The 24,717-nt window shown below is 38.8% G+C and overlaps 1 protein-coding gene across 1 annotated transcript; it reads left to right on the plus strand.

The window, feature by feature from the left end:
• The first annotated feature begins 3,235 nt into the window (after positions 1–3,235).
• Positions 3,236–18,139, plus strand: LOC124115070 (zinc transporter 1-like). Its single transcript, XM_046475912.2, has 9 exons — positions 3,236–3,557; positions 9,562–9,753; positions 10,586–10,814; positions 11,026–11,214; positions 11,856–11,997; positions 12,988–13,031; positions 13,365–13,444; positions 14,720–14,902; positions 15,752–18,139. The coding sequence occupies exons 2-9, from the start codon at positions 9,577–9,579 to the stop codon at positions 16,016–16,018; spliced, it is 1,311 nt and encodes a 436-aa protein (XP_046331868.1). The 5' UTR covers positions 3,236–3,557; positions 9,562–9,576; the 3' UTR covers positions 16,019–18,139.
• Positions 18,140–24,717: the final 6,578 nt, after the last annotated feature.

Consider the following 24,717-nt stretch of genomic DNA (forward strand, 5'->3'; position numbering starts at 1 on the left):
GACTAAGTATATAAAAAAATCATTGTATTATACCACTCGTGGGGGTAGCGATGAGGATTTTCAAACCACCCTATAAAGGCAATATGATAAGTCTGTAGATGTCCCTTTCCGCGACCAATGTTCGTCTCCCATTTAATTGATATTGGAAAACACACAGGGATGTTTCTTTTATGTAATAATGTGTAGATGGTCCTGTAGGAGTCATACATAGTAAAAATAATCAATATATTACAACAGTTGTGGGTTTAGCAACGATTATTTACCCACACGCTATATACAAGTAATCTGAAAAGTCTGTAGTTGTCCCTTTCCGCGACCAGTGTTCGTCTCCTATTTAATTGATATTGGAAAACACACAGGGATGTCTCTTTTATATAATAATGTGTAGATGGTCCAGTAGGAGTCATACATAGTAAAAATAATAGATATATAACAACAGCTGTGGATGTAGTGACCACTATTTACCCACACGCTATATGCAAGCAATATGAAAAGTCTGTAGTTGTCCCTTTCCGCGACCACTGTTCGTCTCCCGTTTAATTGACAATGGAAAATACACAGGGATGGGTTTTTTTATATAATAATGTGTAGACGGTCCAGTAGGAGTCATACACAGTAAAAATAATAGATATATTACAACAGCTGTAGAGGTAGTGACCACTATTTACCCACACGCTATATGCAAGTAATCTGAAAAGTCTGTAGTTGTCCCTTTCCGCGACCAGTGTTCGTCTCCCATTTAATTAATATCGCAAATCACGCAGGGATGTCTCTTTTATATAATAATGTGTAGATGGTCCAGTAGGAGTCATACACAGTAAAAATAATAGATATATTACAACAGCTGTGGATGTAGTGACCACTATTTACCCACACGCTATATGCAAGCAATATGAAAAGTCTGTAGTTGTCCCTTTCCGCGACCACTGTTCGTCTCCCGTTTAATTGACAATCGAAAATACACAGGGATGGTTTTTTTACATAATAATGTGTAGATGGTCCAGTAGGAGTCATTCATAGTAAAAATTATCGTTATATTTCAACAGTTGTGGAGGTAGCGACGAATATTTACCCACATGCTATATACATGAAATATGAAAAGTCTGTAGTTGTCCCTTTCCGCGACTAGTGTTCGTCTCCTGTTTAAATTATATTGGAAAACACACAGCGATGTTTCTTCTATGTTATAATGTGAAGAGTGACCAGTAGGAGTCATACATAGTAAAAATAATAGATATATTACAACAGCTGTGGATGTAGTGACCACTATTTACCCACACGCTATATGCAAGCAATATGAAAAGTCTGTAGAGGTCCCTTTCCGCGACCAGTGTTCGTCACCCATATGATTGATATTTGAAAACACACAGGGGTGTTTCTCTTATATAATAATGTGTAGACGGTCCAGTAGGAGTCATACATAGTAAAAATAATCAATATATTTCAACAGTTGTGGGGTTAGCAACGATTATTTACCCACACGCTATATGCAAGCAATATGAAAAGTCTGTAGTTGTCCCTTTCCGCGACCAGTGTTCGTCTCCTGTTTAATTGAGATTGGAAAACACACAGCGATGTTTCTTTTATATAATAATGTATAGATGGTCCAGTAGGAGTCATACATAGTAAAAATAATAAATATATTACAACAGTTGTGGAGGTAGCGACGATTAATTACCTACACTCAATAGACAAGCAATCTGAACAGTCTGTAGTTGTCCCTTTAGCAGACCAATGTCCGTCCCCCGTACACAATAATAATTGTATCATACTAGTTATGTGGTATAGTTGCAATGATTTTACCACAACCTGTGCCTGCCAATATGAACAGTGTGTAGTTTTCCCTTTCCCAGACCAATGTTCGCGTCCGGTATAAAATACCATGAAACACACTCAGTGCTCTTTTTTTCATAATATTGTGTAAGAGTGACATGTCAGTGGACCGAATAGAAAAGGCATTGTATTATACCCATTGTAGGGGTAGCCTATGAGGATTTTTGCACACACCAAGAAAGGCAATATGAAGAGTCTGTAGTTGTCACTTTCCCAGACCAACGTAAGCCTCCCGTTTCATTGATGCGTGAAATACACAAGAATGTTTCTATGATATAATAATGTGTAGAGTGACCAGTAGGAGTCATACATATATAGTGACCAATCAGTGGCTTGAATATACAAATGATAATTGTATTAAACCAGTTGTACGGGCTTGCGGCGCTGATTTACGCACACGCTATATACAAGGCAATATGAAGATTCTGTTGTTGTCCCTTTCCCAGACGCCCGTTCGCGCCCCGTATACAATGTGGCAAAATATGCAAAGCTCTTTTTTTGATAAAGTGTAGGGTGGGTACAAAGAATACATTCTGAAAAACGTTGAATAGATTAAAGTGAGTCAGCATCAATGCCACTGGCTTCGAATATCCCCTAGCTGTAAAAATGTATTTTTCCATATATTTAATAATTTATATGATAATTCGACGATATATGATATAGTGGAAAAGCTTATATTAAGTCAAGATTCCCCTTTGATAGAAATTATCTAAATCCGATAGTTAACAGAAAATATTGTGTAAAGAAGTGAGCCAACCAGTATATCTGTTTTCCTCTCAGATGACGTACCACTTTTGATAGCAACGTTTGTCTCTAGAAAAAGGAAAAAAAGAGATCAGAGTAAAATAAAGTGGCCTGTGTTCTGAAAAGAAAGTTCGGATATCGTTTGTCAGCTATATTTGTGACTGCCAGAATGCGTATGAAGAAAATGTATGTATATGTCCGTTCTAGTATATAGTCAAACGGATTTTACAAACGTGCATGTATTTATTAGTTTAGGGTATTGTGATCCATTACCACGATGTCTAAAGAGACTAAATCAAACCACAGATGATCTCAATCGTCACTTCACTGAGAGTACAGATAAGAAAATTAATGGCTCTAAGTGTTATAAATTTATGTACAATTATAAAACACGTTACAGTACGAATTGTAAGGCTTAGAGCATAAAATACTCTCCTTTAACGTTATTTGTTATGAACATTTTGTCCCAGAATACGGCGTTCGCTTTTGAGTAATATTTATTCAGACACAAATGTGTGGAATTGGAATTTGACTGGGATTTGACTGGGATTTGTCTATTATTAGCCGCGCATTTCGTTTTTGCGTGCGGAAGCTTAAATACAGTACAGTTGAACTACACGCGCGTGTACAACAGGCATACCTCTCGATAAGGCCTGGTCTGGGAAAGGGACGTTAAGAACCGTGTCAGCCGGTAAGATCAGCTGTATGCGAATTTGAGACGGGAGAACGACCCACAACGATGAAATAACATCATTTAATTCACGGCCCGAAAATGACTCAGTCGTGATGCCTTAAGTAGACGCATTGGCCGTGGAAATCGTCTCATATCCGTTTTTGCACACAGATCTAAGTTGACGAGTGTCGAGTGCAATATTCTGAACTCGAAAAATGTAGAAATTGTAGTCATGCTATTGTGTTGCAAAGGGAGTTGTGTGCAAAATATTCCACAACGTTCGGCCATATTCTGAGAAGAACCGACAGTAAGTATATACACCTCTTGTTTGTCAGTAAATACCGCATTAGTATTGGTTTGTTATTGTTACTAGGCAGCATAAATACGCCTTATTTGCCGAAATGCCAGTGTATGAGGCAACTGTCCCCTGGCTGTTATGACTAGGTTATCAAACTCCATAGGTCAGTGACATGTTGATGTGTCCTTATCAGCTGCTTATCACTTTATCACTGCCGATATACCAGTGAGCAAATGGCGCAATCTAACAGAAAGGCGTTCAACCACGATTACAGCTGACGTAAAGAAGCTTTGTTAAACCAATGGAATGTTCCAAATTCATCGAGGCTAGGCCTAAGTGAAATCATGCATTTAGAATATCCACATGCCAAATATAGGATTCACATTCATAATGAAGATATTATATGGACTCTTATTTTCAAAGATATTTTGAATTTAAAGGGGCACTGATCTAACGCAATTCCCCGGGACTGGTTGTTGCCTTTGTTATTGTTTTTTCCCAGTGAGTACCCGGATGCATAGCAGAAATCTAGACTAGTTCGCGACCTCTGCTGCGCCATTCGTAAGCGCATTAGTCACTTGTATGGGTAGTAATATAGAGGGCGTATGGTCACATTGATCAACAAAATGAAATACAGTTTTGGAGATAATAAGGAAATGTAGGTATCTTTGTGGTTAGCATCGGTAATGGTGACGAAGTTTTGATAAGTCACTTGCTTGGCAATTTTGCGATTTTCGTTTACACTATTTTGACTTGCAACACAAAGTAAATATTTCACCTGAGCATTGCTTTTTGATAGTGTGTATATTTGTTACTGTCAAAATGTGTAACATTTTCAAATTTATTCAACGCCTAAATATTCAGTTATTTAACAAAGTGACTGAAAAACATTTCCATCTGTATTATTATGATAACGAATTCCAAACATTTTGATGTTTAATGTCATCACCAAGAGACTGAAAATGCTACGTTGAAAAGTACATTTCTATGTTGTTTGGCTTCTAATCCTACATAATAATCTGTTGTGATGTTTGTAGGCCCTTTTGATCGCCTTAATCAATCTGGACAGATTTTTTAGTCAAATAGACTGAAATATTTACACATTTTATAAATTGAATGAGAGAATTACATTTTACAAATTGACGGTAATATATACACGCTTACAAGGGAAAAGGCCTGTGAAAACAACGTATATCGCGCATTGAAGAATTTCCCAACCAAGACGTAGAGAAACAAGGACGAATCGGTTCAATGCTACAGCAAATGAAGGAAAACAAAATGCAAATACCATAATTACAACCTACCAAATTTATGTGTATAAATTTTAGGCAGCTTCCTTGTTCGAGGAATGTATCCGTGAATATCCACCCAAAGGAACAATATCCCATTCGTCTGCAGCTGTACAAAGAAACCTATTCGATGTCACGTGTCTCTGCAACAATCACATATTTTAAAAGATATATATCGTTTCGGGATATTATAACCCGTGTTCGTTTCTCAACTGATCACTTGGATTGTTTCAGGTGTTTCACATAGGTGTCAAGTCTCAAGGGTCATCTGAGAAAGCCCACGTGACAACTATTTTCATAACATCCACGGTTCCTAAAAATTCCATTGAGTGAAAGATAACAATGATCAATCAATCAACGTATTATCAGTTCACCCTTTGAACAAAGTATGTTGTTTTTACATCGGCACTTCACGCAAGGATATGTGTGTATTCCCTTTGTTTTAGTAAACCTAGACATGTAAACACTCACTTTTGGCATATCCACTGTGCAAGATAACAGTGATTAATCAATCAACGTATTTTCTGTTAATCCTTTGATGACTAGGAACGATCCGTTGATTTACAAAAAAAAAGTAAATCAACTGATCATTCACCTCTTGCTGGTCTGCCACGTGCATATTACATAACACACATTTCACCTCACTTCAAACCTGGATTTAGATTGAATAATTACCCCAGACACAATAAATGCCAAATGGGAACCTTTGTCAGGTAATCTATGTGGTGCTACCACTAATTGTACCTGTAATAAATTCATTAACTGAGCATCAAGTGAATGACGACTAATACACAAGTGTAGGGTTATGCGAGAAAACGTGGATGACAACAAGGGAGTAGTAATCGTATTATCGACGCAATCCGAAAACCGAAAATGCTTTCACTGCATGGATACTTTTTTTAGTGTTAACTATAACCATCTGGGGTATTTCCAAATGACGACACCCGATGAGCTCCGCCGTTCTTTTTGTCTGTTAGTTTAGGCTGAAGAAATTAATTAACATGCGCCCTTTGTCGAAATCTTTTTAGATCACGGTTAACAAATCAGTGTTTATGCAAAAATGCGTAAAACAAATATTGCCTCCATCCTCCAAGTTTATTTAGCTGTCCTTGCAGACGGTAGCCCAGTCTCTGGTCATGCTCAGTTGCGTTGCGTATCATCCGGGTACTCACGGGGGAAATAACAATAACAAAGGCAACAACCAGTCCGGGGAATTGCGTTAGATCAGTGCCCCTTTAACACTAGAAACTTAATGTGCTGAAAACAATGAATGATATACATGTTTCCCGTGTTATGGGTTTTCAGACGCTTTAAAGAAACATTCATAAGTTTTCTTGCTAAATACATGAACAACTGTAAAACATCTCATTTACTTCTGAAAGACAACTATATCTTACAACTGTAAAACATCTCATTTACTTCTGAAAGACAACTATGTCTTACAACTGTAAAACATCTCATTTACTTCTGAAAGACAACTATATCTTAAAAACAAACCATTATCTGAGTATTTACAGTGTCCGTGCCACACTACTCATTATTGCATTGTTATAGACTTGGATATAAAATGGATAGAGTTATCATTAAACCGCCCACATGTTATCATAAATGAGCAGGCCACTGTAACTTGATAATGCCCTCATATTGCTTGACGTCGGGCCATTATCATGCCCATTGTTAGGTGATGTCATAGGATAGGGATAGGTGACGTCACGTTCAATAGTGATGTCATCTGATTTGTTCTCTGACGTTTCCATATTTGTAAAAGTGGGTCAGTGACATTCGTCGTGATTGCAATATATATTTCAAAACCGATATTGTTGTTTATTTTTATTTGATAACAAATTATATCCATTTCAGCTATAATAACGGTAACGCTATTTTTCAGGGCATTATCATTTGCAAAAGCCCTCGGTCTTCTCAACTGCCCTCCTTCGTCAGGCAGTTAATGGAAGACCCCAGGCTTCTGCAAATGATAATTGCCCTGAAAAATAGCGTTACCCCTATAATACTCACATTATGTCCATCCAAAAATGTATGTCTGAAAACCTCTGATCTGAATATATGTTATATAATGATAATTATGATATAAAACTTTTATAAATAATGGTACATTTTTAAACCGTTTCGTTCACTTTAATTTTACCTGTGTGTATTCAGTGTCAACTACAGCAATTAAAACCTGTCTCCAAAACTGATTTAATTAATGAGATAATACTTCAATTGATAATGATTCAAATCAAATTTATGATGTGTCATGGTACACTTTACTTCTGGGATAGGTAATTCGGGTACTCAGGTCGGGTGGGTCCTGGGTAGGACCTGGATACCCACAGGACTACTATAACTTATAAGACTAGTTAGTCACATGATATATTGTTTTATGACAATAACAATCAAAACTCCATGATTACACATCAAGTTGCTAAATGTTGCATTCCTTCTGATTTTTATATGTTTCAGTAAAGATAAGGCTTCTGTCAACTTCACAGTGCATGCATGATTGGATCGTTTTACATGTGAATAGAACTTAGCAGTTTTTGCCAGGGCTCCAGTAATTCACAATCGGACATTTCGTACCCAACTTGAGACCTACAGCGGGTACCCCAGTAGGGTTGGGTAATGCATTTGGACTCATCCGAGTCCAAAAATAACTTTGCAGGTCAAATATCTATATTGTTCTTTGTTAACTATACATTCCTAGTCACAGATCATTCCATTTTGACCTATTCTCAGGGTTTTGTGATGATGGGTCTCTGTTTTACTATCAATGCTGGACTGAGCCCCGTTCCACCAAACGATTGTAGTGCAATGACTGTTGTCTGTCTGTGTTACAGTATGGGAATTGCAATTGTCTTGGCTATACAAAAGCATATCCCTGTTAGAGCTGGAACTGTTTGGGTCATTGTCAGCGCAGGTTCGGCATACAGAAACAATGTATCCAGGAATATATCTGGGATTTAAAACTAAACCCTTGCCAGGCAAATTGGGGAAAAACTATTTTGTTCAAAATTTGTACAATTTTAGACTTCTTATTTTCTTACTATCAGCGATATTTTAACATTGTAGTTTAGTATTGCATTCGATTCAATGATGTCAAATTAAAGTGAACGCCTCTCTCTCTTTATTGGTTATCAGTGAAACACAAGTCACTTCAACCAAGCCATCACACTAATTATTAACATGAAGTGGGAAATTGTTAATTTGCTGTCGACAAGTTTGAATCGCAAAAGCGTCTGACCCAAAGCCTGTTTTGGTTGAAGTACTCCAAAAACGTGGAGTTGCAGGTGCATGAAGAGCAACTGTAGGACCTGTCCACATATGGTGGAGGGTAGCTAAGTAACATGGGACGAAGAGATTTTTCATCAATTTATTTTTAATGTGATTTAAATTGTCCTGCCAGAACTGGCATAAATGTAATTTCTGGGGCTGGGATGATACCCCAACTGTGCGATACGTATCACGATATCTTACTCACGATCCAATATGATACTTGCATGTGCTTTTATCTCTGGTCCGCAAGCCATCTTTTTCATAGACAGGATGATCAAATATCTGGCACACTGACAATTTAGGGTGAAGTATGGTAAAACAGATAAAAATATTTACGTTTCCACTGTTAACTTTCACTAATAATTAGTGAACAATATATTGGAGAAACCAAATGATTGTGAACTTGAATCTGTGTGCAAAGAAAACACCCAGAACTATGTTGCATACCTTTAAGTGCACATCTCAACATGGCACAGGAAAAAGAAATCAGCTTTACAATTCTGCCGGTTTAATGTCTGCAAAATGTACAATGGACAAACATAAACCACTTTTAAAACAACAATATTTTATTAAAACATTTTCAATACAGCATTAAATATATGTACATAATTCATCAACAGTGCATGACACATGTTGGAAAACGTATTCAGCTTCATGTCTTGGTTCTAAATTTTGAATCTACTGCAGTGGGCACTCTCACTTTTAGTACTTTTGGTTTTTGTAGTCACAGCTGGTGAGAAAATAATTAAAAGTAAACATTTTTGTATGATCGGACTGGTTGGATAAACAAAGATAATTAAAAGTAAGCTTTTTAGCATCATCGGACTGGTTGGATAAACAAAGACTTTTTTGTGTCGTGTCAAATACACAATTTTCCATCAGTCAATTTATTCATCCTCAAATGTTTTTTTTATGTAATCAGTGTTCCTGCGTGTAATAGAACTTGTATAGAAATCATGCATGTCATGCTTTGTTCGAAATAAGCGCCTGCCTGTAGGCCCGTGGCAGATAGAACTCGAGTCAGGCCTGTGGTTTCCAATCTGTATGGGTCCATCCTTATGGCCTGTCGGTTTATATGTCACAATAAGCTGCAGTGTTTTAAATGACGGCCTGCAGAATTTAGTCAGGGCCTGTGGGTCCTGATCGCAGCTTTGCAAATTGTTTTATTTCAAACAATTAAGGCAGTTTCGATAAGTAATTAATATTTACACTTGGGTTAATCATGTGACTGAGAAGCCTACCGTGTTCTTGGATTTAACATTGTTTACGGCCATATACAACTCAACATTTGCTAATGTCCAATATTGTCGTCTTTAGCAAAGTTGAGTATTAAATCTTAAACCATGTTAACTGAAGAGGAAGATTTAATCAAGTTACCCTAATGTGGAAAATGTTAAGATTGGAGTTGTTGACGGGGAAAGACAAATGTCTGCTTACTTGCCAATGTTTAGTTTCAGAGAAAAGAAATGGGTCGCTATTCTGGTAAAACATGTCGCTTGTTGACCATGTTGGGTCTGACTGGAGCATTCTTTCTGGTGGAGATCATCGTGGGCTACATCACCAACTCCGTCGCCCTCGTGGCAGATTCCTTTCACATGTTGTCTGATGTGGTGGCACTAATAGTGGGATTCTCCTGTGTCAGGGTAAGTCACTTCCACTCTGTCTGATGTGGTGGCACTTATAGTGGGATTCTCCTGTGTCAGGGTAAGTCACTTCCAGTCTGTCTGATGTGGTGGCACTAAAAGTGGGATTCTCCTGTGTCAGGGTAAGTCACTTCCACTCTGTCTGATGTGGTGGCACTAATAGTGGGATTCTCCTGTGTCAGGGTAAGTCACTTCCACTCTGTCTGATGTGGTGGCACTTATAGTGGGATTCTCCTGTGTCAGGGTAAGTCACTTCCACTCTGTCTGATGTGGTGGCACTAATAGTGGGATTCTCCTGTGTCAGGGTAAGTCACTTCCACTCTGTCTGATGTGGTGGCACTAATAGTGGGATTCTCCTGTGTCAGGGTAAGTCACTTCCACTCTGTCTGATGTGGTGGCACTAATAGTGGGATTCTCCTGTGTCAGGGTAAGTCACTTCCACTCTGTCTGATGTGGTGGCACTTATAGTGGGATTCTCCTGTGTCAGGGTAAGTCACTTCCACTCTGTCTGATGTGGTGGCACTAATAGTGGGATTTTCCTGTGTCAGGGTAAGTCACTTCCACTCTGTCTGATGTGGTGGCACTAATAGTGGGATTCTCCTGTGTCTGGGTAAGTCACTTCCACTCTGTCTGATGTGGTGGCACTTATAGTGGGATTCTCTTGTGTCAGGGTAAGTCACTTCCACTCATCCAGCCATAATTTTCCTGTCAATATCCTAAACATATAAGGTAATGGAAACACTGCTCATCAAGTTGTTAGCACTGTCACACAGATCATTTTTTGAGTGATCCTTGTCATGTCTGCTTGACAAATTTTCATTTCTTCTTCCAGATTGCACGCTGGCCAAGTGAGAAGAATACCTTTGGCTGGATCCGCGCAGAAGTCCTTGGGGCCCTAGTCAACTCTGTTTTTCTCCTGGCGCTGTGTTTCTCCATCCTGGTTGAGTCCCTCAAACGACTGGTCCAGGTTGAGGAGATCGATGACCCCAAGCTGATGCTGATTGTCGGGGTCTGTGGTCTCGTAGTAAACCTCATTGGTCTGGCGTTGTTCCATCAGCATGGTAAGAGAATAACACAGAAACTGCAACCTAATTTTTTCTCTCAAGGCGATAATAAGTTTAGATACCAATTTGTTTGGTCGCACACACGCGCGCAAACATGGAAATGGCAGAAGGCCTTGATCAAGTTTTGGTCCAATGATGTAAACATTTGGGGTAAAATTGTCTCCATTGAACGTGTGTCAGTGGAATAAGTTGGGTGTCTATTCTCCAGGCCACTCCCATGGAGGGGTCAGTCACAGTCACGGAGGGGGCAGTCACAGTCACAACAGTGATGAGGAACCAAGCACTGAGAAGGAGAAGCTTGTTGCCAAGCAGAACATCATCAATGGCCTCAGTACCCAGGACGGGGAGGGTGATATGGATGTGCAGATAGAGATCGAGAGCAGCAAACCCAAAGTTGGTGAGAATGGTTTAAAGCATATTTTAGTTATGTCCCTAGACTGCCCATATTCACTTGACTTGGGTAAAAAGACAAAGAAATGACCTAGGTCTGATCCTTGATTATGAATGAGTTTTATCCACTCCCTTATGGTAAAGACCTTCACTAACATAGCTTTTTACTGCCTGATATACATGATAAAATGCTGAAAATAGCCTTCCAATGATGGAACTCCCCTCATGATCAAAAGAAATGCTGTGATCTGACATCATTTGGTGAATGGGATAGGGTATATATAACAATTTATCATAAACTTGATGATCGTGGTGGCCATAAGTGTTCTACTCATGTTTACTCACTCACTCACTCACACACTCACTCACTCACTCACTCACTCACTCACTCACTCACTCACACATTTTTGGAAAGGGTGCTTCCAATATATTGACATTATTGACCATATACACAGACTGTCATTTTTCAAATTTTGTTTTCAAACAGACCAAATATTTTATGTTCACATGGTATGTGTTTGTCATAATACAATTTGTCATTCACATGTATATCATCTTTGTAATACCCCTATAAAGTATAAGGTGAGGAAACATTTGGATTTTTAAAGGAAATTTCATAATACAAGATGTAATCGATGGTTTTCCCAGTTTCCCAGTCCCAGCTGAACATGAGAGGGGTGTTCCTCCATGTGCTGGGCGACGCCCTTGGGTCCGTCATTGTCATCATCAGCGCCCTCGTCATCTGGTTTGTGGAGGGAGAATGGAAGTATTATGTGGATCCAGTTATGAGGTAGGCACCATATTTCAACTCAACCAGAGTTCCTACACGACAGGGGACACTAGTGGCTAAGTCGGTGGCAGGGGACACTAGTGGCTAAGTCGGTGGCAGGGGACACTAGTGGCTAAGTCTGTGGCAGGGGACACTGGTGGTTAAGTCCGTGGCAGGGGACACTGGTGGCTAAGTCCGTGGCAGGGGACACTGGTGGCCAAGTCGGTGGCAGGGGACACTAGTGGCTAAGTCGGTGGCAGGGGACACTGGTGGCTAAGTCGGTGGAAGGGGACACTGGTGGTTAAGTCGGTGGCAGGGGACACTAGTGGCTAAGTCCGTGGCAGGGGACACTAGTGGCTAAGTCTCCTAGGGCACCTGTCGTTCTTTCCTCCCACATTAAGCTAACATGCTGCAGTATAGCTTAAATACTGTTCAAAGGTAGGGTACACGGGTGTCCCTGTCGTCTTAGGCACCACAATTTGCTGCGCAGAGTTGCCTCCCTTCGGTAAACCAGAAACCAATGAATCGTGGATTTAAATTCCGGTTCACCCTGAATGTTTCTTGGTTTGTCAGCAGCATACCCATGCTCATGAGTGTCACCATAATACTGACTGTGGTGTAAAAGAAAAAAATGAACGTAACATAATTATTTAGTACTCAACAAAAGTTAAAGGAAATCTGATTCTTTCAAATTACCATAGTTAATCTGTCATGCCATGACAGATTAACTATAGTAATATAATAGAATCGGTTGATCCTTTAGTTGTTTTAAGTAGTATATTTATATTTTTAAAATTCCCGACATGGGTACAATGTGTGAAGCCCATTTCTGGTGTCCCCCGTCATGATATTGCTGGAATATTGCTAAAACTAAGCGGCGTAAAACCATACTCACTCACTCACTATATTTTTAAAATGTCAAAATATGGGGGAGGAAACTTACATTATGTGTGGCCATATTCGTCATTCTATCATGATTATGATTATGATGCTATGATTGTTTTCTTCCAGTATCCTGCTAGTAATCATCATCATCAGTACCACAATTCCACTTTGTAAGTATGATAGGCACAAGGTTAAAACAATGTCAATGTAATCAATTGTCAACTCAAAGTGACATAAAGTTTATATACAATAAATCGAGCAATGTTATAACTGAAAACAAACTTTGTAATCAGGCGTCAAGATACTTTTGAAATTTCAAGATACTTAGTTGAAAATTTATGATAATATCTTGAAAATTCAAGAAATTAAGCTTAAAATATAGGTTCCTATCTTGTTGACTTTTCAAGATAGCATCTTGAATTTTCAAGATGAAATACATAGTTTAGTGGCCCTAATGGGCTTCCATAGCACTCCCATATCTATTTCTTTCCTGTTTCTTTCAGTGAAGGATTCATCATACATTCTTCTTCAAGCTGTACCAAAACACATACGTACAAAAGCCATCTTAAGAAAAATTGAGAAGGTAATTTTGTATTTAAATATTCAAACATATGTTTTACATACTGGTTGCTAGATGTGATGTGGATTTAGAGAAGTGTTAGAATTTAAACTAATATATATCCAGGTTCAGACAAGAGGAAAGTTGATAAGGATCATGTAAGTATGATTGAGGCCTAATTCTTAGTCCAGATTATTTCACAGTCTACGATGGTCTAACAGAGGTATGTACCTTGGTACCTTAATTTTTCAAGCTCTTCCCAGCGTGTGACACCTTCGCTACACTCTCGGTAACATCGCTGCCACCAGAGTGGGCGCGACCATTTCAAGAATCTTGAAATTTGGCCTCTTACCCCAAAAGTATTAACGTTCATACTTTTGTTTGTCTTTGGGAATTTCATTATAGTTCATTTTGAAAAGTTTACAATGGACCATGTTTTCCAGATGAATTTACTTTGTTGTTTGTATAATCATATTGGTTCGAGATTGCAGAAAATCAACCAACTTCTCCCTTACATTCTTACTATATCAGTGACATGATAGATTTAATGAAATAGAAATTCAAATTGACAAAGAAAGTAATTTAGCTGGGGTAGGTGTATTCAGCGTCTCGACAGTCGTCACTGGTTTGGAAACATAACGGTCATTCGGTTGCTAGTTCAACTCCAAGCATGGTTGTGGCCACCTATCACAGTGGGGAAATTTGGTTGGTGGCAGCGATAGAATAGAGAGCTCCGCGATGGTGATGGTGGTACTGTTTAGGGTGCCTTAAACCTGAAGGAAGGTCTAAACATTGCCATTCATGTTGAAGAATCATTAATATATATGACCTGTGAAGATCCGGGTTAGAATAGGTAGGTCTTCAGCAACCCATTCTTGCCGTAAAAGGCGACTGTGCTTGTCGTAAAAGGCAACTAACAGGATCAGGTGGTCAGACTCGCTGACTTGGTTGAAGCATGTCATCGTATCCCAATTGCGTGGATCGATGCTGATGATGTCAATCACTGGATTGTCTGGTCCGCCGTCATATAGCTGGAATATTGCTGAATGCGGCGTTTAACAACAAACAAACAAAATAAAAATCAATAATATATTTCTCAGTATAACAAGAGTGATGTCCCTTGGTTATCTCACTTACTAGAAGCACAATGTCTGTCTTCTAACTCTCCTTTACTTCAAGCAGCGAGGCCTGTCTTCTATCCGTAGTGACTGGTCCAGGGTATTTATCTCAACAGAAGGAGATGTGGTGCACTGGATAAACAAGGATGCAGATTGCTTATTTTGGTCATGATTGTTTTAGCTTCCAGGAATTGTGGCAATCCACGAGTTCCATATCTGGCAGCTGGCCGGGAATCGCATCGTGGCAACAGCTCACCTCAGCTGCCACAATGTGGAGGGCTACATGCTTCTCGCCACCCAGGTGAAGGAAATCTTCCATGATGAAGGAATACATTCCACAACCATTCAGCCGGAGTTCATTGAGGTAAAACTCACATGCAGGTCTCATGTGAACAATATATACATAAATTAGTGTTGATCAATATATTTTTGTTTCAGTTGAGTTGTTGACGTCGTTAGGTTTAGTGGAAAAATTCATCCTTACACGGTGCAGGATGTTTAGTAGTTTTATAGTATCATGTTTATGCATTGACTCCCATCATAGAAGGTTTTGTTATATTTTTAGGCCTGAGACTCTATGCAATGCTTTTGAGCATCTATGTTAGAATGCTTGTCGTAAGAGGCGACTGAAGGGATGGGGGGGTCAGGCTTGTTGACTTGGTTGATGCATATCACCTTATCCCAATTGCGTAGGTTGACACTTATGATGTAAATCACTGCATTGTCTGTTCCAGATTCAATTTTTTACAGACCATGTCATATAACTCTAATAATGATGAGTGCATCTTTAAAAAACGAACAAAGAAATTTAAACAAAACAGGTGGTCAGGCTCTCTGACTTCGTTGAAGCATGTCATCGATCCCAATTGTGTGGATTGATGCTCATGATATCAATCTCTGGATTGTCTGGTCCAGACTCAGTTATTTACAGACCGCCATCATATAGCTGGAATATTGCTGAGTGCGCCGTAAAACAACAAACCAACCAACCAAGAGAGGGAATATTGCTGACTGCTGTGAAAACCGATAAATACTATAAATTGCAAGTGATTCAATGGCATTTGATTGGCTAACAATGTCACTGATTTTGAATCAGTGTCCTCTTTTTTTTATGTTTATGCCTCCATAAATGGGAAAAGAAAGTTGAAACCGATTCTTAAATAAATGAACCAACAAAACTGACTCACTCACTCACCTCTCTGTCACCTTGCAGGCTGGACAGGGCATGAACAAACGCAGCTGTGTGATTGAGTGCCGTCCTGACAAAAACTGTATAGGGGACACCTGCTGTGGCAAGACAGGCAAGACCTGTGGCAAGAGCTTCAGTCCTAATGACAAGGATAGACACACACCCACTCAGAGTCAGAGTGAACCAATACAAAGTGAAAGTGAACCAATCGAAGACCAGAGTGAACCCATCCAGAGCCTTAGTGAACCAATCAGGAGCCAAAATCAAGAGGACAAAGATCTTGCTCTTTAATTCATATGGAGAAGACTCGGGTAGACTTTCATCATTCCTTCCATTGTGAACCAGAGCACTGGAGAGAGGAGGGGTGTTTGCTGGTGAATTGTTCCAGATAAGCAGAATTATTTTGGGCATTTTCGCTCACCTGGTCCAAGGGTCTAGGTGAGCTTGTGGCTATGTCAGCTTCGACTGTTTCGACTTCTCTTCTGAACTATCTTAAGGATTAGCCTGAAACTTTACGAGGCTAACTATCACCATTACGAGATTAAGAACGTGGTAAAATAATTTAAAAAATACATTTTTTAATCAATTGAAAAGAAATTAAGATGTGAAAAATCTTCTCAATACTCTCCTTCACAGACACAAGGTCTCGGAAACTGAAGCGTTGATTTCATGTGAAGTGAGTGTCATTCAGCTTTCTTCATACCTAGAACATTATTGGTTCATGTTTAAACATTGAAAATCTTTGAGAAAAGTCTCCTGAAAACAACAAGGACAAGAGATAATTGCGTTCAAAAATATAATTCAGATCACCCAGACTTAGGTTTAACAGAGAAGGTTGAGCTCACTTGATTGTTGCTGATAAGCAACAATACCTTGTTGCTATTTTTGTATGTCAGTGTGTATCTTCATTACACAGTTATTATCAAACATTTCATAGGTTAAATGGCAAAAGACTTCATGAATGATCATTTTCAGGAAATCGTTTGTGATTTTTGTGCCAATTGGTGTTAAATTGTGGCCATTCATATATTTCTTTTTTTTGTCTGATAAATTTTTTGGCATTTTCACAAAATGTTATATATATTCATCTTTATGTGTGTATTAAGCAAACCATCCTGTCTCATACTCAAGGGGTTACATTGCTGTAGAACTGTGCAGAGTTGCATCCCTAGGGGAGGACAACATGATCTATAAAGTTGCCTCCCTTAGGCAGGACAGCTTTCTGTGTAAGTTGCATCACTTAGGCAGGACAATATTATCTATAAAGTTGTATCACTTAGGCAGGACAATTTCTGTGCAGAGATACATCCCTCATGCAGCACAACTTGCAATGCAGAGTTACATCCCTTAGGCAGCTAAACTTGCATCCATTAGTTGTCTGGATGCCCTGATTATGAATCCAATATTCTCCCAAATTCTTATCCTTAGCTTGTCAGTATTATAGCCTTGTTCAAAGGTTTATGTCTGTGGCCTGCATCAGTTAAGCTTTCCTGCTTCATTAGTTGTGACATTGAAACTAGGAGTGAAGTGATACATCGGTGCACCAGTGCCTTGTGAGTTTTCATGCGACGCTACGATACATGATATGTTTTTTCCTGTATCGATACAAGACGATACACTTTGTAAAGTAAATTATTCACTATTCGTTTAACGACCCAGCAGAGTTTTTGTCAGTCAAATATTGCAAAATGTATTGCAATTAGCGCATGTTCATGACTACATGCTACTAACATGTGACCACATCCACTTTTTCCTTTTGAACCTGCTCTGAAATATTTATATTCAAGAAGTTTCCAAATCATTTGGGGTAATTATTTAATATCTCGTTACAAATCGTGTCGTGACTTATGTATTTTGATAAGTATGACCTTTCTGTATAGTTTCACCCCTAGTTGAAACCAACTTCTTCACTATCTTAACTACAACTCAAAGTAGAATAATTTTTTAATTTGAAGTTTACACGATATACAGCTTTTCCATTGGACGAGAGGTCGGTCACATGACCGCGAAATTGATGTTCATAAGTGTATGAACGACACAATTTGACGTTTATACGTTTTTCATGAGACTGTGTTCTTAAAATGACGTAAACACTGGCGGACTACTTCCACATTCCTGTGGAAACCCCTGGGAATTCCCTAGCACGAAAACATACATAAGCGTTCTTTCTGATCTTTTAGAACCTTTAATCAGCGTTTCAGTATGCATTGAGAAAAGTCAGAGCTTGACTGCATGATTGTTCATGAATATCCTCACTACAGCCCATCCTAATGAGCAAACGAAGAAATACACGTAGTATCGACTCGATCCGTGTCTAGGCCGACAGTGACCGTCTCCAGCAATTTATGAATTTACCTTAGTGTCTGTTTGACGCATCTTTAATCACCTTTCAATGATCGGCCAGTTGATCAATGATGACTAACAACGCAAGCTCTGACGTTCATACAGTTTGGCCCTCACTCTATGAAGGTTCATACTCCAATGAACTCACACAAAGCGAAGGTCAATTCTTAAGTAAATGAACCTCAGACACAAAAACAAGGACATCTAATACTATGTCAGCAATAGTGGCTGTTTATGTAGGTGTAATCGTTGTGTTGTAGAACAGCCCAATATTTTGATGATGTCACTAGACACAGCCTTAAAGGGTTTCATTGATTGGTGAGGCCACAGATGAGCCAGTTGTCTGTGCTGAAATTTGTTGCAAAGAGTTATTCCCCTTAGCAATGTTTGCCATTCTAGGAACTGCTCATCTTGGGTTCGAAATCCAAGGTTCTCCCTGTGATGGCCAATAGCTTCTCAGCTCAATGTCCATGCTTGCTTGTGCTCCAGAGTGGAAAATGTCGATCTATTAGGGGTGTCATGATACACCGACATGTCGGGATATTGCAAATTTGCACCTGCCTATACGATATAGGATGTGTCTACCCTTGTCTCTATTCATGTTTTAATTCTGTATCATTTTTCAGAAAGTAATAGATACTAACTTTTGCAGTAACCAGCCTGATAACTACTTGGGTTGTGTTACCCAGCTGCCTTCCACAAAACATTTTGCCAAATCAAAATGCATGATACTATTAGAATGAACCAAAATTAATCAGTTGTGAGAATTAAACATATACTGGTTGACAGCAACAAGATTTTGTCAGCTGGGGAACATGGAGAATCATACGCCAAAAACAAATGCAAACTAAGTATTATGATATGTACCATATGATAGCTCTCAAGTATCGCGATATGTGTCCTATGTCCTAAGTAAGGTTGGCGTGTCTTGACACCCCAACTATCTACACTCAGTGATGCTGTAGCTTCAACTGATGCACTCTAACACTGGTGTTGCAAGCTCCAGCTGAAGTAGGGCCAATATGGCAGTGTAACCCCACTCACTCACTCACTCACTCACTCACTCACTCACCACTCACTCACTCACTCACTCACTCACTCACTCACTCACTCACTCACTGAAACTGTATCAGTAATAATGTATATAGGTATTTTCAGCTGTTTGTGGCCTACCTCATCAGCATACAGGTTTTCTAATGCTCTTGTGTGGTAAATAGTCAAAGTCCAAAATAACTGTTTCATTAGATACTTGAATAGAGGGGGCACAGGTGGCCCAGCCGCGATTCGCTGTGCAGAGTTGCATCCCTTGGGCAAGCCAGAAACCTATGATTGTTGGTTCGAATCATGGTTCGACCTCGATTATATTTCTAGGTTTGTCAGCACCATACCGAAGTGGTAAACGTCTGAGACCTGCATCACTTCAGGCTTTCCTCCCACATTAAGCTGACACACCGTGATATAACTGGAATAATGTTAAAAGCGGCATTAAACCCAACTCACTCACTCACCCACTTGAATAGAGATTCCCTGGGCTTATTGTAGCTGTGAATAGAAGTCTTTCATGGTTGGTATTACTAGGGCTGGGACGAGTCAAAATTTATACTACCCAACCCCCTATTACCCGACCCTGCCCGGGTACCCGCTGCAGGTCTCAAGAGATGGATACAAAATGTCTGATTGGGAATTGTTTGACCAGAGCCCTGGCAAAAAGTATTTAGATACACTACAAACTGATCTGGTCATGCATACTCTGAAGTCAGCTGAAGTTATATCTTTACTCAAACCTATAAAAGTAAGAAACAATGTGTGCATAGTCAGAAAGAAATGCAAACATAAGCAACTGTTATTGTTATTGTATTTAAGCAATATATCATGTGACTAACCACAGGTCCGAGTAGACATTTGGGTACCCAGGTCCTTCTCAGGACACACCTGAGTAACCCGTCCTGGCCTTAGTGTTTTCCAAGCTTGAACTTAAGTGATGTCATGTATGTATGTTGAGACTGATGGACACAACAGTTCAATAAACTGTAAACATGCACCCAAGTTTGATGTTAGTTCGGAGATAACTGCTGGAAGGCTGGACGGAGGACTAAAAATGTTTATTTATTTGTTATATTCCTTCATTTATGAATTAATGAATGTAGTCTGTCCATACTATTATGCTATGACTTGAAATTATTCTATACTAAATATGTGATTTTTTTCATTCAATCCAGTAGATGATGTTACCGGTACATATTTTCACATAAAGTAACATGTAATACTATATTTAAATATGTGATAATTTGAATTTGACATTTTTTAACTTTTGTAGTTGTGTATTTTGTATTTTATGAGACAAAGCAGGGGACAAATATAATAGATCTAATCTTTTTTAATGTTACCTTTTGGTTGTGGTGTGTGACTCAGGTTGGTTAGTTTGTAAACAGTAACAATTTATAAAGTGTTGCTTCACAATAGACAATATTTTGTAAGGGTCACCCAAAAACTTTCATAATCTGGTGGAGGGTCATAGCTTGTTCTGTTTTATCAGGGATCTGTTTGTTGATCACAATAGTTCCATGGTATTTTAGATAGCTACAAGAAGAAGTTTTATGTGTATTTGTCATACATGGTGAATGTATGAATATCTGGAAGTTAGTATTTCCTTTTTTGTTTTAATTAATCAAAACTATTTATACCAATCTCATTAAAATCAGATCTTAGTTCGCGGTATCGCTAAACAAAGATCTGAGGACATCCCATTACGGGTCACGTCAGAACAACCTTTCATCCAACCAATCAGAGCGTCGCTTACCAGATCATGAAAGTGACGGACGGAATGTGTTTTCTGATCATGCAATCTTGAAACATTTAACAGAGAGTATTCCGAAACAACAGTTACAGGTTTTATGATTATATCCATACAATCTAGGCCATCTATAAGCCATTCCAGAATGTTCTTTTTATCAGTTTTAACTTTTTTAATCGAGAATACGTCAGAATATGTTTTGAAGCGTAGTCGCCAGTTTGAAACTTGTGTCGTTAAGCTCGAGAAAGCTGCCTTCTGATTGGCTAATATCGATTTCTTGTCAGTCATTTCATTGGTCGGTCAAAGTTCGCAAAAGGTTTTTCTGACGTGACCCGAAATGGGATGTCCTCAGATCTTTGTTTAGCGTTAGCGAAAACTAAGATCTGATTTTAATGAGATTGCATTTACACCAACACGAAACTAGGTAGAATCATTCATTTTTATTTCTCAAAAGGTCTGTACAGATTTGTTTTATCAGAAAATGCATAGAGAATACTTTTCAAAGCTCAGAAATCAAAGAACTAACTTCTGCTGTAATCTCAATGTGTGGTCATTTGAAAATATATATACACACCACATTCTACCCAGGACTCTTACAAGACAAACTGTTTTTTATCAAAATGTTTATAACATATTTGGGTAGTTCATTGTAGTTTGTCTCATGTTTGCATCAAGGTGAATCTTACTCATGAATGTTTTTCTCCCTCCAATAATGTGCTGTGTGGGTGATTTCACAGAAGGTGCTGAACTTAAGGCTATATGTTTTGACTTGTACAAACTCTGATAAATATAAGTAAACAGGTTGGAATTTTTTTACCAGTGATTGTTAACTATGGCAAATTCCTTCACAGATATTGACTTAAAAACCCTCCAAAACTTACTCTGTTAATTTCTTCTATCCCTAAATTGAACAAATATAATTATTAGCTTACGAACAATTTCTTTGATTTGTTATTGTGCGTTGTTGGGTTGTCTCCCCTTGATTTGTTGCTGTGAGGAGCAAAGGATGTGTGTACATCTCGCAAGTTAGGGATGTCTGCTGCCATGTATTTCTGTTCACTGCACAACTGAATCCTGATTCCTTTAAGGCACATTCTAAATCAATCACCAGAATGTAGAGACGCAGGCAATAATCATAATAGTCAAATCATCAATTATATGGCGTAATATGCCATACAAAAAGTTAATTACGTCCCATTTTACAACATGTCATATATTGCTTGCTATTGCTGTGATGTCATTGCATTGTAACCTTGTCTCTTGACATCACCGCGCTGTAGGATCTTATCAAGTGTCGCTGCATGTTAAGAAATTAGGAAAATACATACACATGCAGGTTTTTATGAATTTGATCAAACATTTTGCACACTGACAAAGAGAAATTACGAAGTAGTCTAAGGTGTCACGATGCGTGTGGTAAACGTGTGCAGGCTTTTCCCCCACCGTGATATTACTTGGATACATTTCAAAGTTGTGTTAAACCCAACACATTCACCTTAATCAAGGTAATCGATTAACGTCAAATTTGTGAGATTATTGAAAAATTAAATACTATTAATTGTACTTTTTATGTAAAACTGTTAACAGTGTTGGTGATTAACCTACATACCTCTTTAACATGCTTAGTAAGGTATGAATTTGGTTAATAAGTTAATAATCGTGCCAAGCTTAATAGAATGCAGACTGACTCTCCTTTCTTTACTTCAACATTAGATTCAATAACAGAGATTTTAGGAATACATATCTCATTAAAAGTAAAATACTCTTGATACAGACAAGGGGACATCCTTCAGTATTTTAGTCCACTAGAGAGTGATCAGAGTGGACTCAAAGTCACTAAAGCAATCATGAAATCCATTGGGGGCGGTCAGGTAGCCTAGTGGTTAAAGCGTTCACTCGTCACGCCGAAGATCTGGATTCGATTCCCGACATGGGTACAATGTGTGAAGCCCATTTGTGGTATCCCCGTCCGTGACATTGCTGGAATTTTCCTAAAAGCGGCGTAAAACCATACTCACTCACTCACTCACTCATGAAATCCATGAACTTCATCTGGTGCTAAATTTGTAGATTCATTAAGAAAATTGGTTCCTTTTCCGGTTGAATTTTCCTACTTAGTGTTGTCATAGCCAAGTGATTTATGATATCAAGATCATTGAAATTCACTTTAGTTTAGTATATTTGATACCTGGTAGACTAGTCTATATTTCTTTGTTGGATTAAAATATATTGTGGTCAGATTTGTGTTTTTGCAGAGTTAAGATTGTACCAGATATTTGTTAAATACTAACCTCCTTTGAAGTCTGTGTTTTATATTTTGTAATAAACATGTGATACCTGTTCCTTTCTCTCCCTGAAACATACATTTGCTCCCTATGTTTAATGTTTAATTTAGGAATGTCAGATGAATATTATCCACATATCTTCACTGGGAGAGGCCTAGATAAACCGAGTTGAAACAGAATAGCAAATTAAATCAGTTTAGGAAGGCTTTGCCAATTTATTTTCTTGTTAGACTGAGTCTAACTTTATCATTTTATTATCATGATTAGATCTGTATGTTTTATATTTATCTTTTTAAATTATCAAAATTAAAAATGTTAACTTTTTGGCATCTTTTGTTTCTATTTTGTTATCAATTTTATTTCAACTATCTTTTATGCAAGTTTCCTTGAATCACCCCCAACTTCTTTTGTGTATTTGCCTTCTTGCTGTTGCCCTAGTGACCATAAAGATCAGTGGAACAAAAACATGACCTTGTCTTGCCTAATGTAGTGCTGATCTTACAAATTAAAAGATATTTTCAATAAAGTAATGTAATCAGTTTTTTTAGGGCCATGCATCGTGTTCTGGTGCCAATTCAAACAGGGCCGTGCATCATGTTCTGTTGCCACTTCAAATAGGGCCATGCATCATGTTCTGGTGCCACTTTAAACAAGGCCATGCATTGTGTTCTGGTGCCACTTTTAACAAGGCCATGTATCGTGTTCTGGTGCCAATACAAACAAGGCCATGTATCGTGTTCTGGTGCCACTTCAAACAAGGCCATGTATCGTGTTCTGCTGCCAATTTAAACAAGGCCATGTATCGTGTTCTGGTGCCAATTCAAATAAGGCCATGTATCGTGTTCTGGTGCCACTTTAAACAAGGCCATGTATCGTGTTCTGGTGCCACTGTAAACAGGGCCATGTATCATGTTCTACTGCCAATTCAAACAAGGCCATGCATCGTGTTCTGTTGCCACTTTAAACAAGGCCATGTATCGTGTTCTGGTGCCAATTCAATCAAGGCCATGTATCATGTTCTGTTGCCACTTCAAACAAGGCCATGTATCGTGTTCTGGTGCCAATTCAAACAAGGCCATGTATCGTGTTCTGGTGCCAATTCAAATAAGGCCATGTATCGTGTTCTGGTGCCAATTCAAACAAGGCCATGCAACTTGTTCTGGTGCCTCTTCAAACAGAGCCATGCATCATGTTCTGGTGCCTCTTCAAACAGGGCCATGTATCGTGTTCTGGTGCCACTGTAAACAGGGTCATATGTCATGTTCTGGTGTCACTTTAAACAGGGCCATGTGTCATGTTATTGTGCAACTTCAAACAGAGCCACACATCGTGTTCTGGTGCCAATTCAAACAAGGCCATGCATCTTGTTCTGGTGCCACTTTAAACAAGGCCATGTATCGTGTTCTGGTGCCACTTCAAACAAGGCCATGCATCGTGTTCTGGTGCCACTTTAAACACGGCCATATATCGTGTTCTAGTGCCAATTCAAACAAGGCCATGTATCATGTTCTGTTGCCACTTCAAAGAAGGCCATGTATCGTGTTCTGGTGCCAATTCAAACAAGGCCA

Source organism: Haliotis rufescens, unplaced genomic scaffold (assembly GCF_023055435.1).
Source record: "Haliotis rufescens isolate VD_foot unplaced genomic scaffold, xgHalRufe1.0.p SCAF_6, whole genome shotgun sequence".
NCBI lineage: Eukaryota > Metazoa > Mollusca > Gastropoda > Lepetellida > Haliotidae > Haliotis > Haliotis rufescens.